A 19484-nucleotide genomic window follows, 5' to 3' on the forward strand; every position below is an offset into this window, starting at 1 on the left:
ATAATTTTTCCACTAATGGTTTGAAACACTACATCACGGTCAATATACAGATCATGTATAATAGTTTTAAATTCATTCCATGAACTTCTTAAGGATTGTCACTACTTTGTCGATTTCTTGAATAATATTTAATTAATAATTATTGATTTTTAAAAGAACTGAAAGCAAAATATCCAACAATAAATTGAGAATTATTTTTTAAAAATGTTTTTTTTATTTACAACCCCAATTCCAAAAAAGTTGGCACGCTGTGTAAACTGTAAATAAAAACAGAGTTTGATAATTTTGCTAATCATGGAAACCCCACATTTCATTGAAAATTGTACAAAGACAACATATTAAATGTTGAAACTGAGAAATTGTTTTTTGAAAAACATATGCTTATTTTGAATTTGAGCTAGAGAGAGAGAGATGGTATGAAGGGGCATTAGTGCACATGACATGGGTAGCTTGTACATCTGGGAAGGCATCCTTAATGCTGAATGATATATACGTTTCAGAGCAACATGCTGCCATCCAGACACAATCTTTTTCAGGGAAGGCCTTCCTACTTTCAGCAAGACAATGCCAAACTGCTTTCTGCACATATTAAAACTGCATGGCTCTGTAGTAAGAGTCTGGGTGCTAAACTGGCCTGCCTGCAGTCCAGACCGGTCTCCCATTTAAAACATTTGGTGCATTATGAAGCGCAAAATGCAACAAAGGAGACCCTGAACTGTTGAGCAACTGAAACTGTATATCGGGCAAGAATGGGACAACATTTCTCTTTCAAAACTACAGCAGTTGGTCTCCTCAGTTCCCAAACATTTACAGAGTGGTGTTAAAAATAGAGGCGATGCAACACAGTGGTAAACACTCCCCTGTCCCAACTTTTTTTGAAATGTGTTGCTGTCATCAAATTAAAAATGACCGCATGTTTTTCCAAAAAACAATACAATTTCTCAGTTTTAACATTTGTTCTGTTTGTACTATTTTCAGTGGAATATAGGGATTCCATGATTTGCAAATCTTCACATTTGTTTTTATTTATGTTTTACACAGTGTCCCAACTTTTTTGGAATTGGGGTTGTATTTATTTATTTATTTAATCCAGCACATGTTTGGGGCTTTGGTTTTTGTTTTAATTTTTGGCCAGAATTTTTCATTTTGTTGCATCTTGCCTTGGTTTTATACCCTTGGAACTCAGTTTGAACACAAACCAGAAATACAATGGCGTATAAAATAAATTTTGTTCAACATTTTATAAATGATGTCAGGTTATAATAATGTAGTATAAACACATGTAAGATAACTGCTTCGTGTTTGAAATGTAGAGATGAACAGAATTTCTGTTTTAAAGCGTGATTTGGAACATTACCAGGCATTATTAGGCAGTCAGGAAGGAACGAAGCAACACGTACTAAAGGGAACCAGAGCAGGTAATCTAAAACCCGTGTAACTGGATATGTTAATGTCCTAGCTACTCCAGCCTACATGCTTGTTTGTTGTGGTTTTTGGTCCTAGTGCAGTCTAGGTGACGGAAAAAACCCCCAGAGTGGATCAAATTCTTATTGTGTTAAAGTCTAAATGATATATATGACTGTGAAGAAACACATCAATGTTGATGTTAATATTGACACAATTACCATTTTTATAAAGATTAGTGTTTTATGGGTTGAAAATGTCTCAAAACGCCATCTACTGGTTTAAATTGTCCTGAACCTTGCAAGGCCAATGCTGATGTAGAGTCGACCATTTGGAATTCTCTTTCCTATATCATTAAAATTAACCCGAGGTGGACATTGATCCTTAAGGTTAAGTTCATCTCATGTGGTATCGATAGTGCTCAGTGTGATGCTAGCTCTACCATTTATCAGAAATACATTAATAATCCCAGGGGGGAAATTGAGTAAACGATGCTGATGCATTTGGGAAACTCAGACCTCCATCCATTATGGGATCCTCAATTTACAATTCCTGTAAAAATGAACATAATGTGCCCACTTTTTCCGTTGTCGGAAACTCAAGAATCAAAACGATTTATGTGCCCACTTGAAATTGTGACTTGAAGGGACTTTCATGTGCAGTGTTTCATTACCGAACTAGAATTAATGATCATTCTGAAAGCACAGGAAGGCAGCAGGAAGACAGTTACATCCAATTGGTGATGTGTAAAGCAGGAAATGAGTCTGTGACGAGGTTAAAGCGGCTGAGAGGAAAGATTTTAAAGGATCACCAGACAGATGAGAGAAGAGCAAGGGGGGGAAAAGCCAAAAAGGAGCAGATACGTATCTGGCTTGTGAAATTTGATGTGTTGAGTGCTACTTAAACTATTTTTTATTATCTACAATCAGATTTCTTTTTATAATTTCAGCTAATTATCTTACACAATGACAATTTTTTTTTCCATCCCATTCTTTTTAAGATCTGAACCAAGGGTGCCAATAATTATGAAGCTAAGTGTTGTCACAGATCCCCCCCATGTGTTCTCTGGTTGTACTCACCTGTTAAACCCTGTTGTCTTGTTGACTTGCGAAGTCTTACCAAGCATTTTGATTTCATCTTGTTAAAGCATATAGGCAGAGCCATGGCCTCACTTTCGTTTATAAATGCTTTGAGACCTCAAGAATGGCACAAGAATGGTTTTAAGTGTTAACAACAAATCTAATGTAGTAATTTTTATGATTAAAGTGATTCATATAGGTAGCGGTCAGAGTGAATGACCTTGATGTCTGTAATGTCACAGCAGGAAGTCTATCGGTCTCATCGCCATTTCCACTATACTAAAACATAGAGCTGACTGCAACTCCGATCCTCCATTTTGAGCTAATTTATCGCCATGCCACGTAGATGTGCCAGCAGCATGACAGAAGGTGGATTTACGTTGCATTCATGGCCCAAGAATGTTCAAACTGCAAAGATTTGGATGCGTTTTGTGAGAAGTTCACGGGCATATTGGGTGCCTACGAAGTGGTCTCTGCTCTGCACATTTTACTGAAGACTCTTACAAAACCTCTGATCTGTTTAGGAGCATTAGCTATAAGGCCGTACTGAAAGAGGGTGCAGAACCAATAATTAAAGGAAAAGAAAACAAGAAAAGGGAAGTGTTTATTTGTTTTTCATCGCTTGGGCAGTGACCTCCCTGCAGTTGTTGCTAAAACCCAGTGACGTTCCGTTCTGGGTTTTAGTAATTGCCTGAGCCAAGCAGTAATGGCGGAGTACTCCATACGGAGAATGAGTGTCGCAGCGGTCTTATTTCTAAACTGGATATTGCTGCCGTCTCGCCCTTACGTAGAAGAAGTGAATGAACGGAGAACTGAACGAACAACTGAAAGTCAGATTGTTTCAAAACAATCGGCCACAAGGTCGGCCTTCAAGAAGCGAGAACACAGACGGGTAAACTCTGACTCTCATTTGGATATAAAACAACAAAAACACGTTGTTTACCTGCATTTAGATTAATACACGGAACTTGTATTTAAGTTACCGGTATAAGATTATTTAATTTGCTTCAGAATGTGATTGTTTCAGTTCATCTGATTATTTAATTAGCCTTTTACGTTTTATCAGTGAAAATGCATGCATGTACATGTATGTTGCATAAGTTATAACACCTATCCTGTTTTAATGAGAGTCAACCCACAATCAATGAAGTCAAATCAGTCTTAGTTGAGCAAGTCGGTAACGCTATTTCATACTTTCACCATTAATTTTATTTATATGACTTTGGTCTATAGCTGTCAAAGGCGTCGGCCTTAAAACCGGTTACCGCTGTGACGTCACGCACTCAGGGCTGGCTGGCTCAGCGGGGCAGCTCCAATGCCAACTTTGCAGTCGATTTTAACTCTCATATATATACAACCCCGATTCCAAAAAAGTTGGGACAAAGTACAAATTGTAAATAAAAACGGAATGCAATGATGTGGAAGTTTCAAAATTCCATATTTTATTCAGAATAGAACATAGATGACATCAAATGTTTTTAAACTGAGAAAATGTATCATTTAAAGAGAAAACTTAGGTGATTTTAAATTTCATGACAACAACACATCTCAAAAAAGTTGGGACAAGGCCATGTTTACCACTGTGAGACATCCCCTTTTCTCTTTACAACAGTCTGTAAACGTCTGGGGACTGAGGAGACAAGTTGCTCAAGTTTAGGGATAGGAATGTTAACCCATTCTTGTCTAATGTAGGATTCTAGTTGCTCAACTGTCTTAGGTCTTTTTTGTCGTATCTTCCGTTTTATGATGCGCCAAATGTTTTCTGTGGGTGAAAGATCTGGACTGCAGGCTGGCCAGTTCAGTACCCGGACCCTTCTTCTATGCAGCCATGATGCTGTAATTGTTGCAGTATGTGGTTTGGCATTGTCATGTTGGAAAATGCAAGGTCTTCCCTGAAAGAGACGTCGTCTGGATGGGAGCATATGTTGCTCTAGAACCTGGATATACCTTTCAGCATTGATGGTGTCTTTCCAGATGTGTAAGCTGCCCATGCCACACGCACTAATGCAACCCCATACCATCAGAGATGCAGGCTTCTGAACTGAGCGCTGACAACAACTTGGGTCGTCCTTCTCCTCTTTAGTCCGAATGACACGGCGTCCCTGATTTCCATAAAGAACTTCAAATTTTGATTCGTCTGACCACAGAACAGTTTTCCACTTTGCCACAGTCCATTTTAAATGAGCCTTGGCCCAGAGACGACGTCTGCGCTTCTGGATCATGTTTAGATACGGCTTCTGCTTTGAACTATAGAGTTTTAGCTGGCAACGGTGGATGGCACGGTGAATTGTGTTCATAGATAATGTTCTCTGGAAATATTCCTGAGCCCATTTTGTGATTTCCAATACAGAAGCATGCCTGTATGTGATGCAGTGCCGTCTAAGGGCCCGAAGATCACGGGCACCCAGTATGTTTTTCCGGCCTTGACCCTTACGCACAGAGATTCTTCCAGATTCTCTGAATCTTTTGATGATGATATGCACTGTAGATGATGATATGTTCAAACTCTTTGCAATTTTACACTGTCGAACTCCTTTCTGATATTGCTCCACTATTTGTCGGCGCAGAATTAGGGGGATTGGTGATCCTCTTCCCATCTTTACTTCTGAGAGCCGCTGCCACTCCAAGATGCTCTTTTTATACCCAGTCATGTTAATGACCTATTGCCAATTGACCTAATGAGTTGCAATTTGGTCCTCCAGCTGTTCCTTTTTTGTACCTTTAACTTTTCCAGCCTCTTATTGCCCCTGTCCCAACTTTTTTGAGATGTGTTGCTGTCATGAAATTTCAAATGAGCCAATATTTGGCATGAAATTTCAAAATGTCTCACTTTCGACATTTGATATGTTGTCTATGTTCTATTGTGAATACAATATCAGTTTTTAAGATTTGTAAATTATTGCATTCTGTTTTTATTTACAATTTGTACTTTGTCCCAACTTTTTTGGAATCGGGGTTGTATAAAGTAGAGTAAAAAGTCTCTGTCAGCCAACAACCAGTCTGTCCAAAAGGATCCAAAGGATGCCACGGGTCCCAGCAGTGTAGATATAGATAATGTAGAATAAAAACATTTCACTCCGAGACCCAACTTTTGAACATTATTAAAAATTTATTCTCGACAAACGTTTCGGCCTTCAGCCTTCTTCAGTGTCAAAATTTTTTGTCAAAAGTTTTTGACACTGAAGAAGGCTGAAGGCCGAAACGTTTGTCTAGAATAAATTTTTAATAATGTTCAAAAGATGGGTGTCAGAGTGAAATGTTTTTATTCTACATTATATATAATATCTCATCTCATTATCTCTAGCCGCTTTATCCTGTTCTACAGGGTCGCAGGCAAGCTGGAGCCTATCCCAGCTGACTACGGGCGAAAGGCGGGGTACACCCTGGACAAGTCGCCAGGTCATCACAGGGCCGACACATAGACACAAACAACCATTCACACTCACATTCACACCTACGGTCAATTTAGAGTCACCAGTTAACCTAACCTGCATGTCTTTGGACTGTGGGGGAAACCGGAGCACCTGGAGGAAACCCACGCGGACACGGGGAGAACATGCAAACTCCGCACAGAAAGGCCCTCGCCGGCCACGGGGCTCGAACCCGGACCTTCTTGCTGTGAGGTGACAGCGCTAACCACTACACCACCGTGCCGCCATATATATTTATAATTATTTTTTAAATTCCCATTTATGCAGCATACAAGAGTCAAGGATGGCGATACTATCCACTCAAATTTATTTAAAATAAAGGTTCTGCTTTAAGCTCTGACTCGTTTCTTTGTTTCGTAGTAGTATTTCCTGGTTTAGACCCTTGCCTGTTTTGTCAGGTTTATATTACAAGCATACTTTGGGTGGGTAAGAGTTCTAGTATTTTTAAAACATTTTATTGGAACCTTTTCTGAACAGGAAACTCCTCTGTTGTAGGGTCCTACATGGAACTTTAGTGTTTCCCAATAGGAACAAACATTCAATTTATATAATTTCATACAAGAATTGCGGTAAATCAGTGGTCTCTCTGGAAGGGTGAAAGTCAACACATGCTTTCATGAAATCCGTGCAAAACTTTTCGAACCACATAAGCAAGATAGCCCATGGCAGCTAAACACACTTCAAGGGGATGCTAACTGCCCTCGTCCGCATACTTGATCTCACGGATTTCTATGATTGGCTGATTCTGATGATTGACTGTGAGAGAGGAAAGCCCATCCGTCCCACCTGGAGTTCACTCTCTGGACTGATACTGCAACCTGACAAACACCTTTCTTATGAATTTTAATCATTCCTTCAGGTTAAAGAGGACAATTGAGTTTGTAACTTGGAGTCGCAGAGGCAGCTGCTGTCGAAACGGTTGGATGTGATGAATATTTACGCCCGTCTGTCTCTGTGTGCAGTACCTGCATGAAAACGGTGTCGTGCACCGCGACCTGAAACCCGAGAACCTCCTGTACGCCACTTCAGCACCAGATGCTCCTCTCAAAATAGGTATGGATATCACTCTCTGTTTCCTGTTTAGGACTTGCATCTTGATGGGATAATCCTTGGTCGGAAATGTTTTATGGATTTTACCGGTTCCTTGTTTATGGACAGGATACCTGTCAGACTTTTGTCATGTGGGTTTGATCTTTTTTTTTTTTTTTTTAAGCTGATTTCGGGCTGTCGAAAATCATGGACGACCAGGTGACCATGAAAACGGTGTGTGGGACTCCGGGATATTGTGGTGAGCTTGTTAATATTGTCTGCATATTCCTAGACCATCTACGACCCTCGATACACTTAAGTTATTCCACGAAATCAAGTCGTACATGAACTGATACAAGCCGTGTATGACGAGATTGAGTGGAATAACCGTTTTATTCTATCCACATTCACTGGATTTTTAGAAACTGAGCATTTTTATTTTTTGCAAATTTGATAAATAACTTTTATACCAAACATCCGACAAAATCATTTCCGCTTAGAATGTAAAGAAACCGGCAAAATGACAGGAGCAATTTGTGGAAAAAATGCTATAATAATTCTTGGATTCTTACCATCAAATGCTTTTATTCCCTTTTTTTTGGCTGTAATTTTTGGGGTTTTGTTTTCGAGCAGTTTTTATGTCGTCCTCGGTTGGTTCAGCAATACACTCCGCCATTTTGTTTTTCTCTACTCACGGTATATGAGCTGATAGCCTAGTAGTAGAGCAGCCAATCAGAGCGCACGATTGCTCATATCCAGTGAACGTGGAGAGAATAATATTGAATGTACAGAAAGAAAGCTCAAGGGTGGAAATCACTTTCCAGGGACAAGCAGGTTAAGAGACTATTGATATGATTTGACATGTAGCTGTTACAAGCGTTTTCACTCTTGTACAAAAAACAAAATTCAAAACAAAAGTCTGTCTTTCTTTCAAAAAAGAACACAAATTAATGAAAACATATTGGACGTCGCCGACCATGATGCTGTAATCAGCGATTAGAAACGTTACAGGGAACGAAAATGAAAATTTTTCCATCGAAAATGCCAAAAAAAAATTGTTCCAACCTGGAAAAAGTTATTTAAAAAAAAGTTTGTGTGATTTTTCAAGATAACATAGCTTGAATGTAAACGTCTTCATAATAGGCCACAATTCCTGTCTAGAACAGGGTGGCCGCGGGTCCTTAAAAAGTCTTAAAAAGTCTTAAATTTAATTTTCCTAAAATAAGGCCATTAAAAAGTCTTAAACTGTCTTAAATTTCAAACCCCGTGGTCTTAAATTTTCAATCTTAAATTTATGGAGATTTTACTCAGTCATATCGTTAAAATGTGGTACACTTTGGATGGGGAAAAAGTTTAATCGTTTTTTTTTAAAGATTTTTTTTTGGGCTTTTTTCACCTTTATTGGATAGGACAGTGTAGAGACAGGAAATGAGCGGGAGAGAGAGACGGGGAGGGATCAGGAAATGACCTCGGGCCGGAATCGAACCCGGGTCCCCGGATTTATGGTATGGTGCCTTATCCACCTGAGCCACAGTGTTGGTTTGAGCCAGATGGAGCATGAAGGATTAAGTATTTCAGAAACTGCTGATCTCCTGGGGTTTTCACACACACAGTTTCTAGAGTTTACGCAGAATGGTGCGAACAACATTGAGGCTACATCCACACGACAACGGCAACGAGATTTTATTACAAAAAATATCGCGTCCACATGGGCAACGGATCAGTAAAATATCAGGTACATATGGCAACGCAACGCTTGCTGAAAACGATGCAATACACATGCCACACCTCTACGTGCGCTGTAAGACGGTCCCATCGGAGACACCAGAACAATAGAAGAAGTAGGACGCATGCGCATAAACCCCTTCTTCTACCCGGTGTGAAGCACTCACAGGAACAAGCACACAACAACAAGAAGATGGCTGCGACTACACGAGGAAATCGTGCCTTCTGTGCGTACAAATTAGTTTTATTAGTGTGCATAGTTTTATATAACTTAATTTTCTTATTGTGTGTGAACATTTTGAAAAGCATTTTTATATAATTTATATAACTTTTTATATTGTGTGTGAACATTTTGAAAAGCAGTCTTATCCAATAAAAAAAGAAATTCAAGAAATGGTTCAGTTGCTTGTTTATTTAAAAGAAAAGCTGTATACAAAAGTGAATGCAATGCAGTGGTTCATACAAAACAGCGAGAGTGCTGCTTGTTCTAGTCATGTGGTTGTGACGTCATCGTAAACAAATCCATTCTACTCATCCAGACGACTTCGCAACGGTGCCGTTGCCAGATTTTTCCACTCTGGAACCCGTTCTCGTTTTGGGGCACCCAAAACGCCGGTGCCGTGTGGACGCCAGGCCGAAACGATAAACAATTTTATCAGATTCACCTGAATCCGTTGCCGTGTGGACAGCCTCTGAGTTGAGTGAGGGACAGCTCTGTGGGTGGAAACAGACGCCCTGTTGATACGAGAGCTCAGAGGAAAATGGGCAGATCTGAGGTGGTTCAAGCTGCCAGGAAGGACTCTTATAGTAACTCATATAGTCACTCTTTCCAACTGTGATGAGCAGAAAAGTATCTCAGCATGCAACAGAAGACCACATTGGGTTCCACTCCTGTGAAGGACAGGGATCTTAGAATCAAGAACAAGTTTCTATTAAAGTGGCCGGTGAGTGCATTTGCTTCCTAGGCTTCCTGTAAAAGAGTAGGCAGTCGTTCGTCAATAACATTATTAACCGTTCGTTTATTTCTAAGCAGTTTCTGATTAAAGAAGAGACGTGACGCACTGGAGCTGGAATCGTTTTTAAAGAAATTGTTTCTAATCCTTGTGTGAGCACATTGGAGATTTCAGTTGCAGGTCGAGGTCATCAATTTATGATCTGAACAGCTTCTGTCTCACTCTTACCTCTGCCTCCATCTGTTCCAGCTCCAGAGATCCTCCGGGGTTGTGCCTACGGGCCCGAAGTCGACATGTGGTCTGTAGGAGTTATCACGTACATCCTGTAAGTGACTCGCCTTAATTTATTATTCTCTAATAATGATTTCATGTGGACATGTAGGCTAAGTTATGTACTGTAGCTTTGCCTCTCATTATATTGACAGCCATGTGAAAAAAAATAAATAAATAAGTACACCCCATGGAAATTTGTAGACTTTTCTCAATATTTAAACAAGCAAACTTTTCACCTTTTTGATACAGTGCCTACAGATAAAGGTGATCTACGTGAACAATACAGCAAGGAAAAGTAGCTCTTTCAGTCATTTATTCAACAAAAAGATCAATAGATGTAATTCTTCTGTGGAGAAAGAAAGTACACACTTGGCTTCAGGAGCTAGTCTCGCCCCCCCCTTAAGAGAAATAACCTCCAACGTTTTGTATAATTGTTCACCAGTCTCGGAATCGGCTTGCTGAAATGTTTGATCGTTGTTCCATGCAAAATGTCTTCAGTTGCAAGACGTTTGAGGGTTTTCTTGCACGTACGGTACTGCGCTTTTCAAATCGCCCTGCAACAGTTCAGTGGGGTTCAAATCTGGGCTTTGTCTTGGCCATTCCGTAACCCTTCACTTCTTCAGGGATTCGGAGAAGCCTAATGACCTAATGGTTAGAGAAGCAGCTTTGGGACCAAAAGGTCACCAGTTCGATTCCTTTGGACCAGCAGGAATGGCTGAAGTGCCCTTGAGCAAGGGCATCGAACCCCCAACTGCTCCCCAGGCTCCTCTGTTGTATGTTGCTCTGGAGAAGAGCGTCTGCTGAAAGGTCCAGTTCAACTTTTGAACAAATGGCCTCATGTTATCTTCAAGCATCTGATTCAGAATTCATAGCTGAATCAATGAATGCAAGCTTCCCAGTCTCTGAGGCAGCGAAGCAACTCTAAACCATAACATTTCCATCATGTTTCACAGATGGTATGAGGTTCTTCTCCTGAAAAGCCGTCTTTGGTCTGCGCGACACATTTGATTCGTCTGTCCAGAGCATGTTATTCTAAAAGGCCTGGTCTTTGCCGACACGTTCATTAGCAAACTGAAATCTTGTTTTTGGACAGCAAAGGCTTTTTTTTTTTTTTCCTGGCACGCCTCCCATTAGGGTGCATCAGTTGCCCCCTAAAAATGAAAAGTTCCTCCGATCATGATGCATTTTTGTTTTCATGTTCCTTTTGGTAAGAAAACACACTGGGTGAAATATTTTGACAAAATTCAAAAGTTTAATGGTGGCACCAGGAGCTCAAAGTTATGGAAAAAGCTGCTATTTTATGACTTTTATGACAAAATTTCGATCACTTTTCATGAAACATTATGGCACCTTATAGAGTATACCAAATATCTTAGATACACATTTTTAGTACATATTCTAAATATATTATCAAGCACAGTTTGAGTTTTAGCTGTTCATTGAATCATTGTTCAACTACTTTTAAACAATACAAATGTATTATGAATCACATTAATGCTTCTCAATCCCTTGCAAAGGTTCTTAACATGATCTCTGGCTCACAAGAAATCAATAAATGGAGTCCAACATTGTGATTCAAACCTTGCGCGAAAACATAAAATAAGCGTTTTTTTTGGGAAAAAATGAACCTCATGGTGCCACCATTAGACTTTTGAATATGGTCAAAAAAATTTACAGGATGTCTTTATTGGTGAAAAGGAACACCCAAACAAAAATGCATCAGATTTTATGAAAGTGAGGGCAACTGATGCACCCTACCACACATGCAGGTCAGACTTGTCCAATCTCTTTCTGATTGTAGATGGATGCACTTTTACAGTTGCAAGAGTTACCTGCAGATCCAGTGATGAAATTTTGGGGTTCTTGGAGACTTCTTTTGGCATCAAACAGTCTGTTCTTTCTTGGGCTGAATTTGCTGCCAGTCCTGGCCAGATTGGCAGTTGTTTGAAATCTATGCCACTTGTAAATGAGTTGCCTTACAGTGGAATGATTTTATTTCTAAGAACTTGGAGAGCTTTTGAAATCCCTTGCCAGAATCGTAGGCATCCACAACCGGTGGCTGAAAGGCCCAAAGGGGGATTATGTCACGACGAAGTCCGTCCGTCCGTCCCGGAAAGGGTTCTCGCCTTCTGAAATCAACTCCTCCCACAATTTTTGGAGGAATTTCACGAAACTTGGCAAAAGCCTTTGTTATAGGACAGTAATATGCATTTTGCAATATGCAAGGCGTTTCAAAAAATTTTATATTATTTGAGATGTAAATATCCCAGAAACTGGCGGCATGGTGGTGTAGTGGTTAGCGCTGTCGCCTCACAGCAAGAAGGTCCGGGTTCGAGCCCCGTGGCCGGCGAGGGCCTTTCTGTGCGGAGTTTGCATGTTCTCCCCGTGTCCGCGTGGGTTTCCTCCGGGTGCTCCGGTTTCCCCCACAGTCCAAAGACATGCAGGTTAGGTTAACTGGTGACTCTAAATTGACCGTAGGTGTGAATGTGAGTGTGAATGGTTGTCTGTGTCTATGTGTCAGCCCTGTGATGACCTGGCGACTTGTCCAGGGTGTACCCCGCCTTTCGCCCGTAGTCAGCTGGGATAGGATCCAGCTTGCCTGCGACCCTGTAGAACAGGATAAAGCAGCTAGAGATAATGAGATGAGATGAGATATCCCAGAAACTACATAGTCGAGGCAAATGAAACTGAACAAGCTTAATGTTGAGCAATATAAGAGTTATTCCTCAAAATTTGAATGATAAATTCAAAGGTATGTGGATTCCATGAACGATTTCACAAACTTTCAGTATGCCTGCCGCCTGAGACATGGCACTTAACGAGATGCAACTTGTAGGGTTTCATTCGCAAACGTTTCCTCAGGACATGCCAAACTGTTGTTGGAGGAATCTAGGTCTCCAGGCATGGACTTCTTGGGGCTTCACAAGAGTTTTTCGCCAACCCGCTTGACCATCTCTTCTGAGGCTGGTGGTCGTCCAGATCCTTTCGCGCTGCACAGACAGCCTTCCTCTTTGAACTTTTTGTGCCATGTCCAAATCTGCATTGCAGTTGGTGCATTTTTAGAGAATTCTTTCGTAAACGCACGCCGCACAGTTTTGTTCGAGTGTACTCTAACACGCACAATGCCTTTTCTTTTCCAGTGAATGCCATTTCTATACCTAAAACGATTAAAAACATAAAATTTTGACCGGTTTCCACACATGCTGTTACAATTTGAGGTCAACTGAATGAGAATTGGCAAAGTTATTAGACTGTGAAATGATATCAAAAATTTTGAAACCCCCTGTATTGTAGTGGGGGATCTTGTGTTCTCAGAGCACTCTTGTTTTCTGAGGTCCTTACAGAGCTCTTTAGTTCTTGGCATCAGGACACCACACACTTCAAGAGCAAAGACATCACCAGACCCGAGATGTCAGGTTTAAATAAGATGGGTTCCTCCTGCACCTCTACCTGCAAGAGGTTCTGATCAATGGCACCTAATCTGGACTTGAAAGTGTAAAATATGTCAGGGTGTACTTAGTTTTTTTTCAATTACGAAAATGACTACAAAATGGGGCGGCACGGTGGTGTAGTGGTTAGCGCTGTCGCCTCACAGCAAGAAGGTCCGGGTTCGAGCCCCGTGGCCGGCGAGGGCCTTTCTGTGCGGAGTTTGCATGTTCTCCTTGTGTCCGCATGGGTTTCCTCCGGGTGCTCCGGTTTCCCCCACAGTCCAAAGACATGCAGGTTAGGTTAACTGGTGACTCTAAATTGAGCGTAGGTGTGAATGTGAGTGTGAACGGTTGTCTGTGTCTATGTGTCAGCCCTGTGATGACCTGGCGACTTGTCCAGGGTGTACCCCGCCTTTCGCCCGTAGTCAGCTGGGATAGGCTCCAGCTTGTCTGCGACCCTGTAGAACAGGATAAAGCGGCTACAGATAATGAGATGAGATGAGATGAGATGAGACTACAAAATGTCAGTTTTATGTGTCGTGTGTTGGAGTATATCACCATTTTCTGTCCACACTGTAAAAGTCTACAGTTTCCATGGGGTGTACTTTTATTTTTTCACATGACTGTACAGATCACTGAAAGACATTTTCTTTTACATTTAGACTCGTATATTCATTACTGTAGTGCGTTAATGGCGATGAGTCACGGCTGATGCCCATCTGAGTAGAAGTTGCTCTCCAGGTACAAAAATAAATGAAACGATGAGCATTTTGTTCCCTCGACATTTTCACTAATATGTGAGGAAAATATATTCAAGCTGTTAGTTTCATATGTTTTAATATACAGTATTATACGAGTTGGTACAGGTCATCAGCGTACGTGTTCTCATTAAGTGCTTGTATTACCTCTTTTTTTTTTTTTTAATTTTTAAAGACGAGAAAAAATTGACATGCCCTAAGGGTTTTGAAAGAAAATGGAGAAAACGTGCCTCTATTTTTCGACCTTTAATTTCTCCCCAAAAAGATTTTAACAATGAAACCCGGGTGTATCCTGGAATAAGATGACGCAGAATATGAGGCAGGGGATCAGTGTTCTAAATGAGAGGATCTGGATGATGTTCAGTGGATATGAAAGATATCGGAGGCTGTTCTAAAGGCAATCTGTAGGCAAGTTGTTGGACATTTTTCAAAGATTTGACCCAATATACTTCTGTTGTTTTTCACTATTAATATCTTAGTTGATGCTCAAGTCTACACTACTTATCATGAAGGAGAAGGGCATTTGTGAATATTTACCTTAAATGCTTTGCTGTATCTTGGGGATATATAATCTTCCCCCCCAAATTTGTTCACCCACCGGCCACTTTAATAGGAACTTGTTCTTGATTCTAAGATTCCTGTTCTTGGCTGCAGGAGTGGAACCCAATGTGGTTTTCTGTTGTTGCATGCTGAGATGCTTTTCTGCTCACTACGTTTGTAAAGAGTTGCTGTGAGTTACTATATCCTTCCTGGCAGCTCGAACCACCTCAAATCTGTCCATTTTCCTCTGAGTTCTCTTATCAACAAGGCGTTTGTTTCCACTCACAGAACTGTCGCTCACTGACTCGATGTTTTTTGCACCATTCTGTGTAAACTCTAGAGACACACATTTTATATATACAGTGGTGCTTGAAAGTTTGTGAACCCTTTAGAATTTTCTATATTTCTGCATAAATATGACCTAAAACATCATCAGATTTTCACACAAGTCCTAAAAGTAGATAAAGAGAACCCAGTTAAACAAATGAGACAAAAATATTGTACTTGGTCATTTATTTATTGAGGAAAATGATCCAATATTACATATCTGTGAGAGGCAAAAGTATGTGAACCTTTGCTTTCAGTATCTGGTGTGACCCCCTTGTGCAGCAATAACTGCAACTAAACGTTTGCGGTAACTGTTGATCAGTCCTGCACACCGGCTTGGAGGAATTTTAGCCCATTCCTCCGTACAGAACAGCTTCAACTCTGGGATGTTGGTGGGTTTCCTCACATGAACTGCTCGCTTCAGGTCCTTCCACAACATTTCGATTGGATTAAGGTCAGGACTTTGACTTGGCCATTCCAAAACATTAACTTTATTCTTCTTTAACCATTCTTTGGTAGAATGACTTGTGTGCTTAGGGTCGTTGTCTTGCTGCATGACCCGCCTTCTCTTGAGATTCAGTTCATGGACAGATGTTCTGACATTTTCCTTTAGAATTTGCTGGTATAATTCAGAATTCATTGTTCCATCAATGATGGCAAGCCGTCCTGGCCCAGATGCAGCAAAACAGGCTCAAACCATGATACTACCACCACCATGTTTCACAGATGGGATAAGGTTCTTCTGCTGGAATGCAGTGTTTTCCTTTCTCCAAACGTAATGCTTCTCATTTAAACCAAAAAGTTCTATTTTGGTCTCATCCGTCCACAAAACATTTTTCCAATAGCCTTCTGGCTTGTCCATGTGATCTTTAGCAAACTGCAGACGAGCAGCAATGTTGTTTTTGGAGAGCAGTGGCTTTCTCCTTGCAACCCTGCCATGCACACCATTGTTGTTCAGTGTTCTCCTGATGGTGGACTCATGAACATTAGCCAATGTGAGAGAGGCCTTCAGTTGCTTAGAAGTTACCTCGGGGACCTTTGTGACCTCGCCGACTATTACACGCCTTGCTCTTGGAGTGATCTTTGTTGGTCGACCACTCCTGGGAAGGGTAACAATGGTCTTGAATTTCCTCCATTTGTACACAATCTGTCTGACTGTGGATTGGTGGAGTCCAAACTCTTTAGAGATGGTTTTGTACCCTTTTCCAGCCTGATGAGCATCAACAACGCTTTTTCTGAGGTCCTCAGAAATCTCCTTTGTTCTTGCCATGATACACTTCCACAAACTTATGTTGTAAAGATCAGACTGTGATAGATCCCTGTTCTTTAAATAAAACAGGGTGCCCACTCACACCTGATTGTCATCCCATTGATTGAAAACACCTGACTCTAATTTCACCTTCAAATTAACTGCTAATCCTAGAGGTTCACATACTTTTGCCACTCACAGATATGTAATATTGGATCATTTTCCTCAATAAACAAATGACCAAATATAATATTTTTGTCTCATTTGTTTAACTGGATTCTCTTTATCTACTTTTAGGACTTGTGTGAAAATCTGATGATGTTTCAGGTCATATTTATGCAGAAATACAGAAAATTCCAAAGGGTTCACAAACTTTCAAGCACCACTGTATACACTATATTGCCAAAAGTATTTGCCCACCTGCCTTGACTCACATATGAGCTTAAGTGACATCCCATTCCTAATCCATAGGGTTCAATATGACGTAGGTCTACCCTTTGCAGCTAGAACAGCTTCAACTCTTCCGGGAAGGCTGTCCACAAGGTTTAGGAGTGTGTTTATGGGAATTTTTGACCATTCTTCCAGAAGCGCATTTGTGAGGTCACACCCTGATGTTGGACGAGAAGGCCTGGCTCTCAGTCTCCGCTCTAATTCATCCCAAAGGTGTTCTATCGGGTTGAGGTCAGGACTCTGTGCAGGCCAGTCAAGTTCATCCACACCAGACTCTGTCATCCATGTCTTTATGGACCTTGCTTTGTGCACTGGTGCACAGTCATGTTGGAAGAGGAAGGGGCCAGCTCCAAACTGTAAAAACAGTCTGCATGCCTAGGTGCTTGATTTTATACACCTGTGGCCATGGAAGTGATTGGAACACCTGATTCCGATAATTTGGATGGGTGAGCAAATACTTTTGGCAATATAGTGTTTGGCTGATCCCCTAGGATTTTTTTTTTGCATGGCTGTGTAGAGTTACACAGAATGGTTGAAAAATAAAACCCTCCAGTGAACGGTAGTTCTGTGGGCGGAAAGGCTTTGCTGACGAGAGAGGTCAAAGACAAATGGCCATACTGATTTGAGCTGATAGAAAGGCTATGGTGCCTTAAATAATGACTTTTTACAGCCGTGTTGAGCAGAAAAGCATCACAAAACACACAACACATTGAAACCTGAGGTGGATGGCGGTACAGCAGTAGAAGATTACGCCGGAATCTACTCCTTCAGCCAAGAACAAGAATCTGAGGCTACAAGGCTAGAACATAATGAGAAATGGGTACATGTTTGGTTCTAGTCATGATTTATGCCTTTGTTCATTTCTGTTTTTCCAGACTATGCGGTTTTGAGCCTTTTTTTGATGACCGAGGGGATCAGTACATGTTCAAGCGCATCCTGAACTGTGAATATGAGTTTGTCTCCCCCTGGTGGGACAATGTGTCTCTTAATGCTAAGGATCTAGTGAGTGAAACACTTCATGGAAGCTACCTCGAACTACCTTTTTTTTCCTGAGTACAGATACATTCGAGTAGCTTAACAGTAAAACCTAACAATCAATCAACTGATTTATTTATTTATTTTTTTTTTAAGTCACCGTCGTCTTTCTCCTGTTTCCAGGTGAAGAAGTTGATCGTCAAGGACTCAAAGAAGCGCCTGACGACACAGCAGGCCCTGCAGCACCCGTGGGTGACCGGGAAAGCCGCTAACTTCACCCACATGGACACGGCTCAGAAAAAGCTCCAGGAGTTCAACGCCAGAAGAAAGCTCAAGGTTGGGGAAATTCATGCTCTAATATAAGACGTGTACAATGGAAATACACTGGCTTTCTGTAGATCAGTAGTGATGCTGTGGTCTCTGCAGGCTGCCGTTAAAGCGGTGGTGGCTTCGACACGGCTGGGAAGTGCCAGCAGCCACAGCAACTCGTTCGCAAGCAAGGCAAACTCTCATCCCACTGAGCAGCAGGACACGGAAAACGAGCAGCCTGGAAAAGACGTCCACGAACTCGAAGACTCGTAGACTTGTTTGGATTTGCAAAGGGAACAAGTTTACAAAAGGAAAAGGGTTTTTTTTCTGATGGGCTCGTTTCGACCTGAAACCATGGGGTCCTGACAGGGTCACGACAGGATTGAGGGATTTGGGTTGTGGTGACATGCATGCGAGTGATTTTTAGGCTAAAAAAAATATCATGCCATTTAATACAAGGCATCTTGATATCTGTATAATGTATTTGAAAGCTGTATGTGAACCAAATGAAGGTAAACCGAATGAATGTTTTTCCATTAACAGATATTAGCTGATTATTTTTGAGTTATATACCATATCGCCAACTGAAGACAACTAAAACATAAAGACGCAACACTGAGCTGCTTTATTACAAGCATACTTTTAAATGCATACGTTTTACAAATCATACAGTTTAAACAAACAACCTGGGCTGTAGATGTCCTATTATTATTATTATTATTATTATTATTATTATTATTGACCAGGGTCTTATTGTTTACTCTCGACAGATATCTCCTACCATAGGAATAAGCTAAAACAGTGTCGCTTTACGTCCTGAGAGTTTTACCGAATTGAAAGGGCTTAGAAAAACGTTTGTGTTGTCGAAGGAGGAAATTGAAGAGCTTATTTTCTACTTTTCTAAGAATCAGTATCAAGTACAGTACATGATGCATGGTTTAAAAAAAAATCAACAAAAAGAAAAGAAGTTATGCACAAATTAATGCTTGTTAGCAGTACCAAAAACAAACCTTTAGCACCCTCAGAACATCCAACCGTCTGCTCCAAAATTGTTGGCACCTTTTGGTAAAAAAAAAAATTAAAGACAAAGGGGTTAAATGCCCATTAAAAAAAAAAAAAAATACACACACACACACACACACACACACACACACACACACAGAGCGGCACGGTGGTGTAGTGGTTAGCGCTGTCGCCTCACATCAAGAAGGTCCGGGTTCGAGCTCCGTGGCCGGTGAGGGCCTTTCTGTGCGGAGTTTGCATGTTCTCCCCGTGTCCGCGTGGGTTTCCTCCGGGTGCTCCGGTTTCCCCCACAGTCCAAAGACATGCAGGTTAGGTTAACTGGTGACTCTAAATTGACCGTAGGTGTGAATGTGAGTGTGAATGGTTGTCTGTGTCTATGTGTCAGCCCTGTGATGACCTGGCGACTTGTCCAGGGTGTACCCCGCCTTTCGCCCGTAGTCAGCTGGGATAGGCTCCAGCTTGCCTGCGACCCTGTAGAAGGATAAAGCAGCTAGAGATAATGAGATGAGATGAGACGAGACACACAGTACT

General features: G+C 41.1%; 1 protein-coding gene across 1 annotated transcript in view; it reads left to right on the forward strand.

Annotated features, from left to right (window-relative positions):
• Positions 1 to 19204, forward strand: part of camk4 (calcium/calmodulin-dependent protein kinase IV) — a 60568-nt gene extending 41364 nt beyond the window's left edge. Inside the window, exons 6-11 of the mRNA XM_060913376.1 lie at positions 6877 to 6967; positions 7128 to 7202; positions 9871 to 9946; positions 17522 to 17648; positions 17805 to 17957; positions 18048 to 19204. Coding sequence (XP_060769359.1) covers positions 6877 to 6967; positions 7128 to 7202; positions 9871 to 9946; positions 17522 to 17648; positions 17805 to 17957; positions 18048 to 18203 — 678 coding nt within the window. The 3' untranslated portion in view covers positions 18204 to 19204. The remainder of the gene's footprint in view (positions 1 to 6876; positions 6968 to 7127; positions 7203 to 9870; positions 9947 to 17521; positions 17649 to 17804; positions 17958 to 18047) is intronic.
• The last annotated feature ends 280 nt before the right edge of the window (positions 19205 to 19484 follow it).

Source organism: Neoarius graeffei, chromosome 28, assembly GCF_027579695.1.
Source record: "Neoarius graeffei isolate fNeoGra1 chromosome 28, fNeoGra1.pri, whole genome shotgun sequence".
NCBI lineage: Eukaryota > Metazoa > Chordata > Actinopteri > Siluriformes > Ariidae > Neoarius > Neoarius graeffei.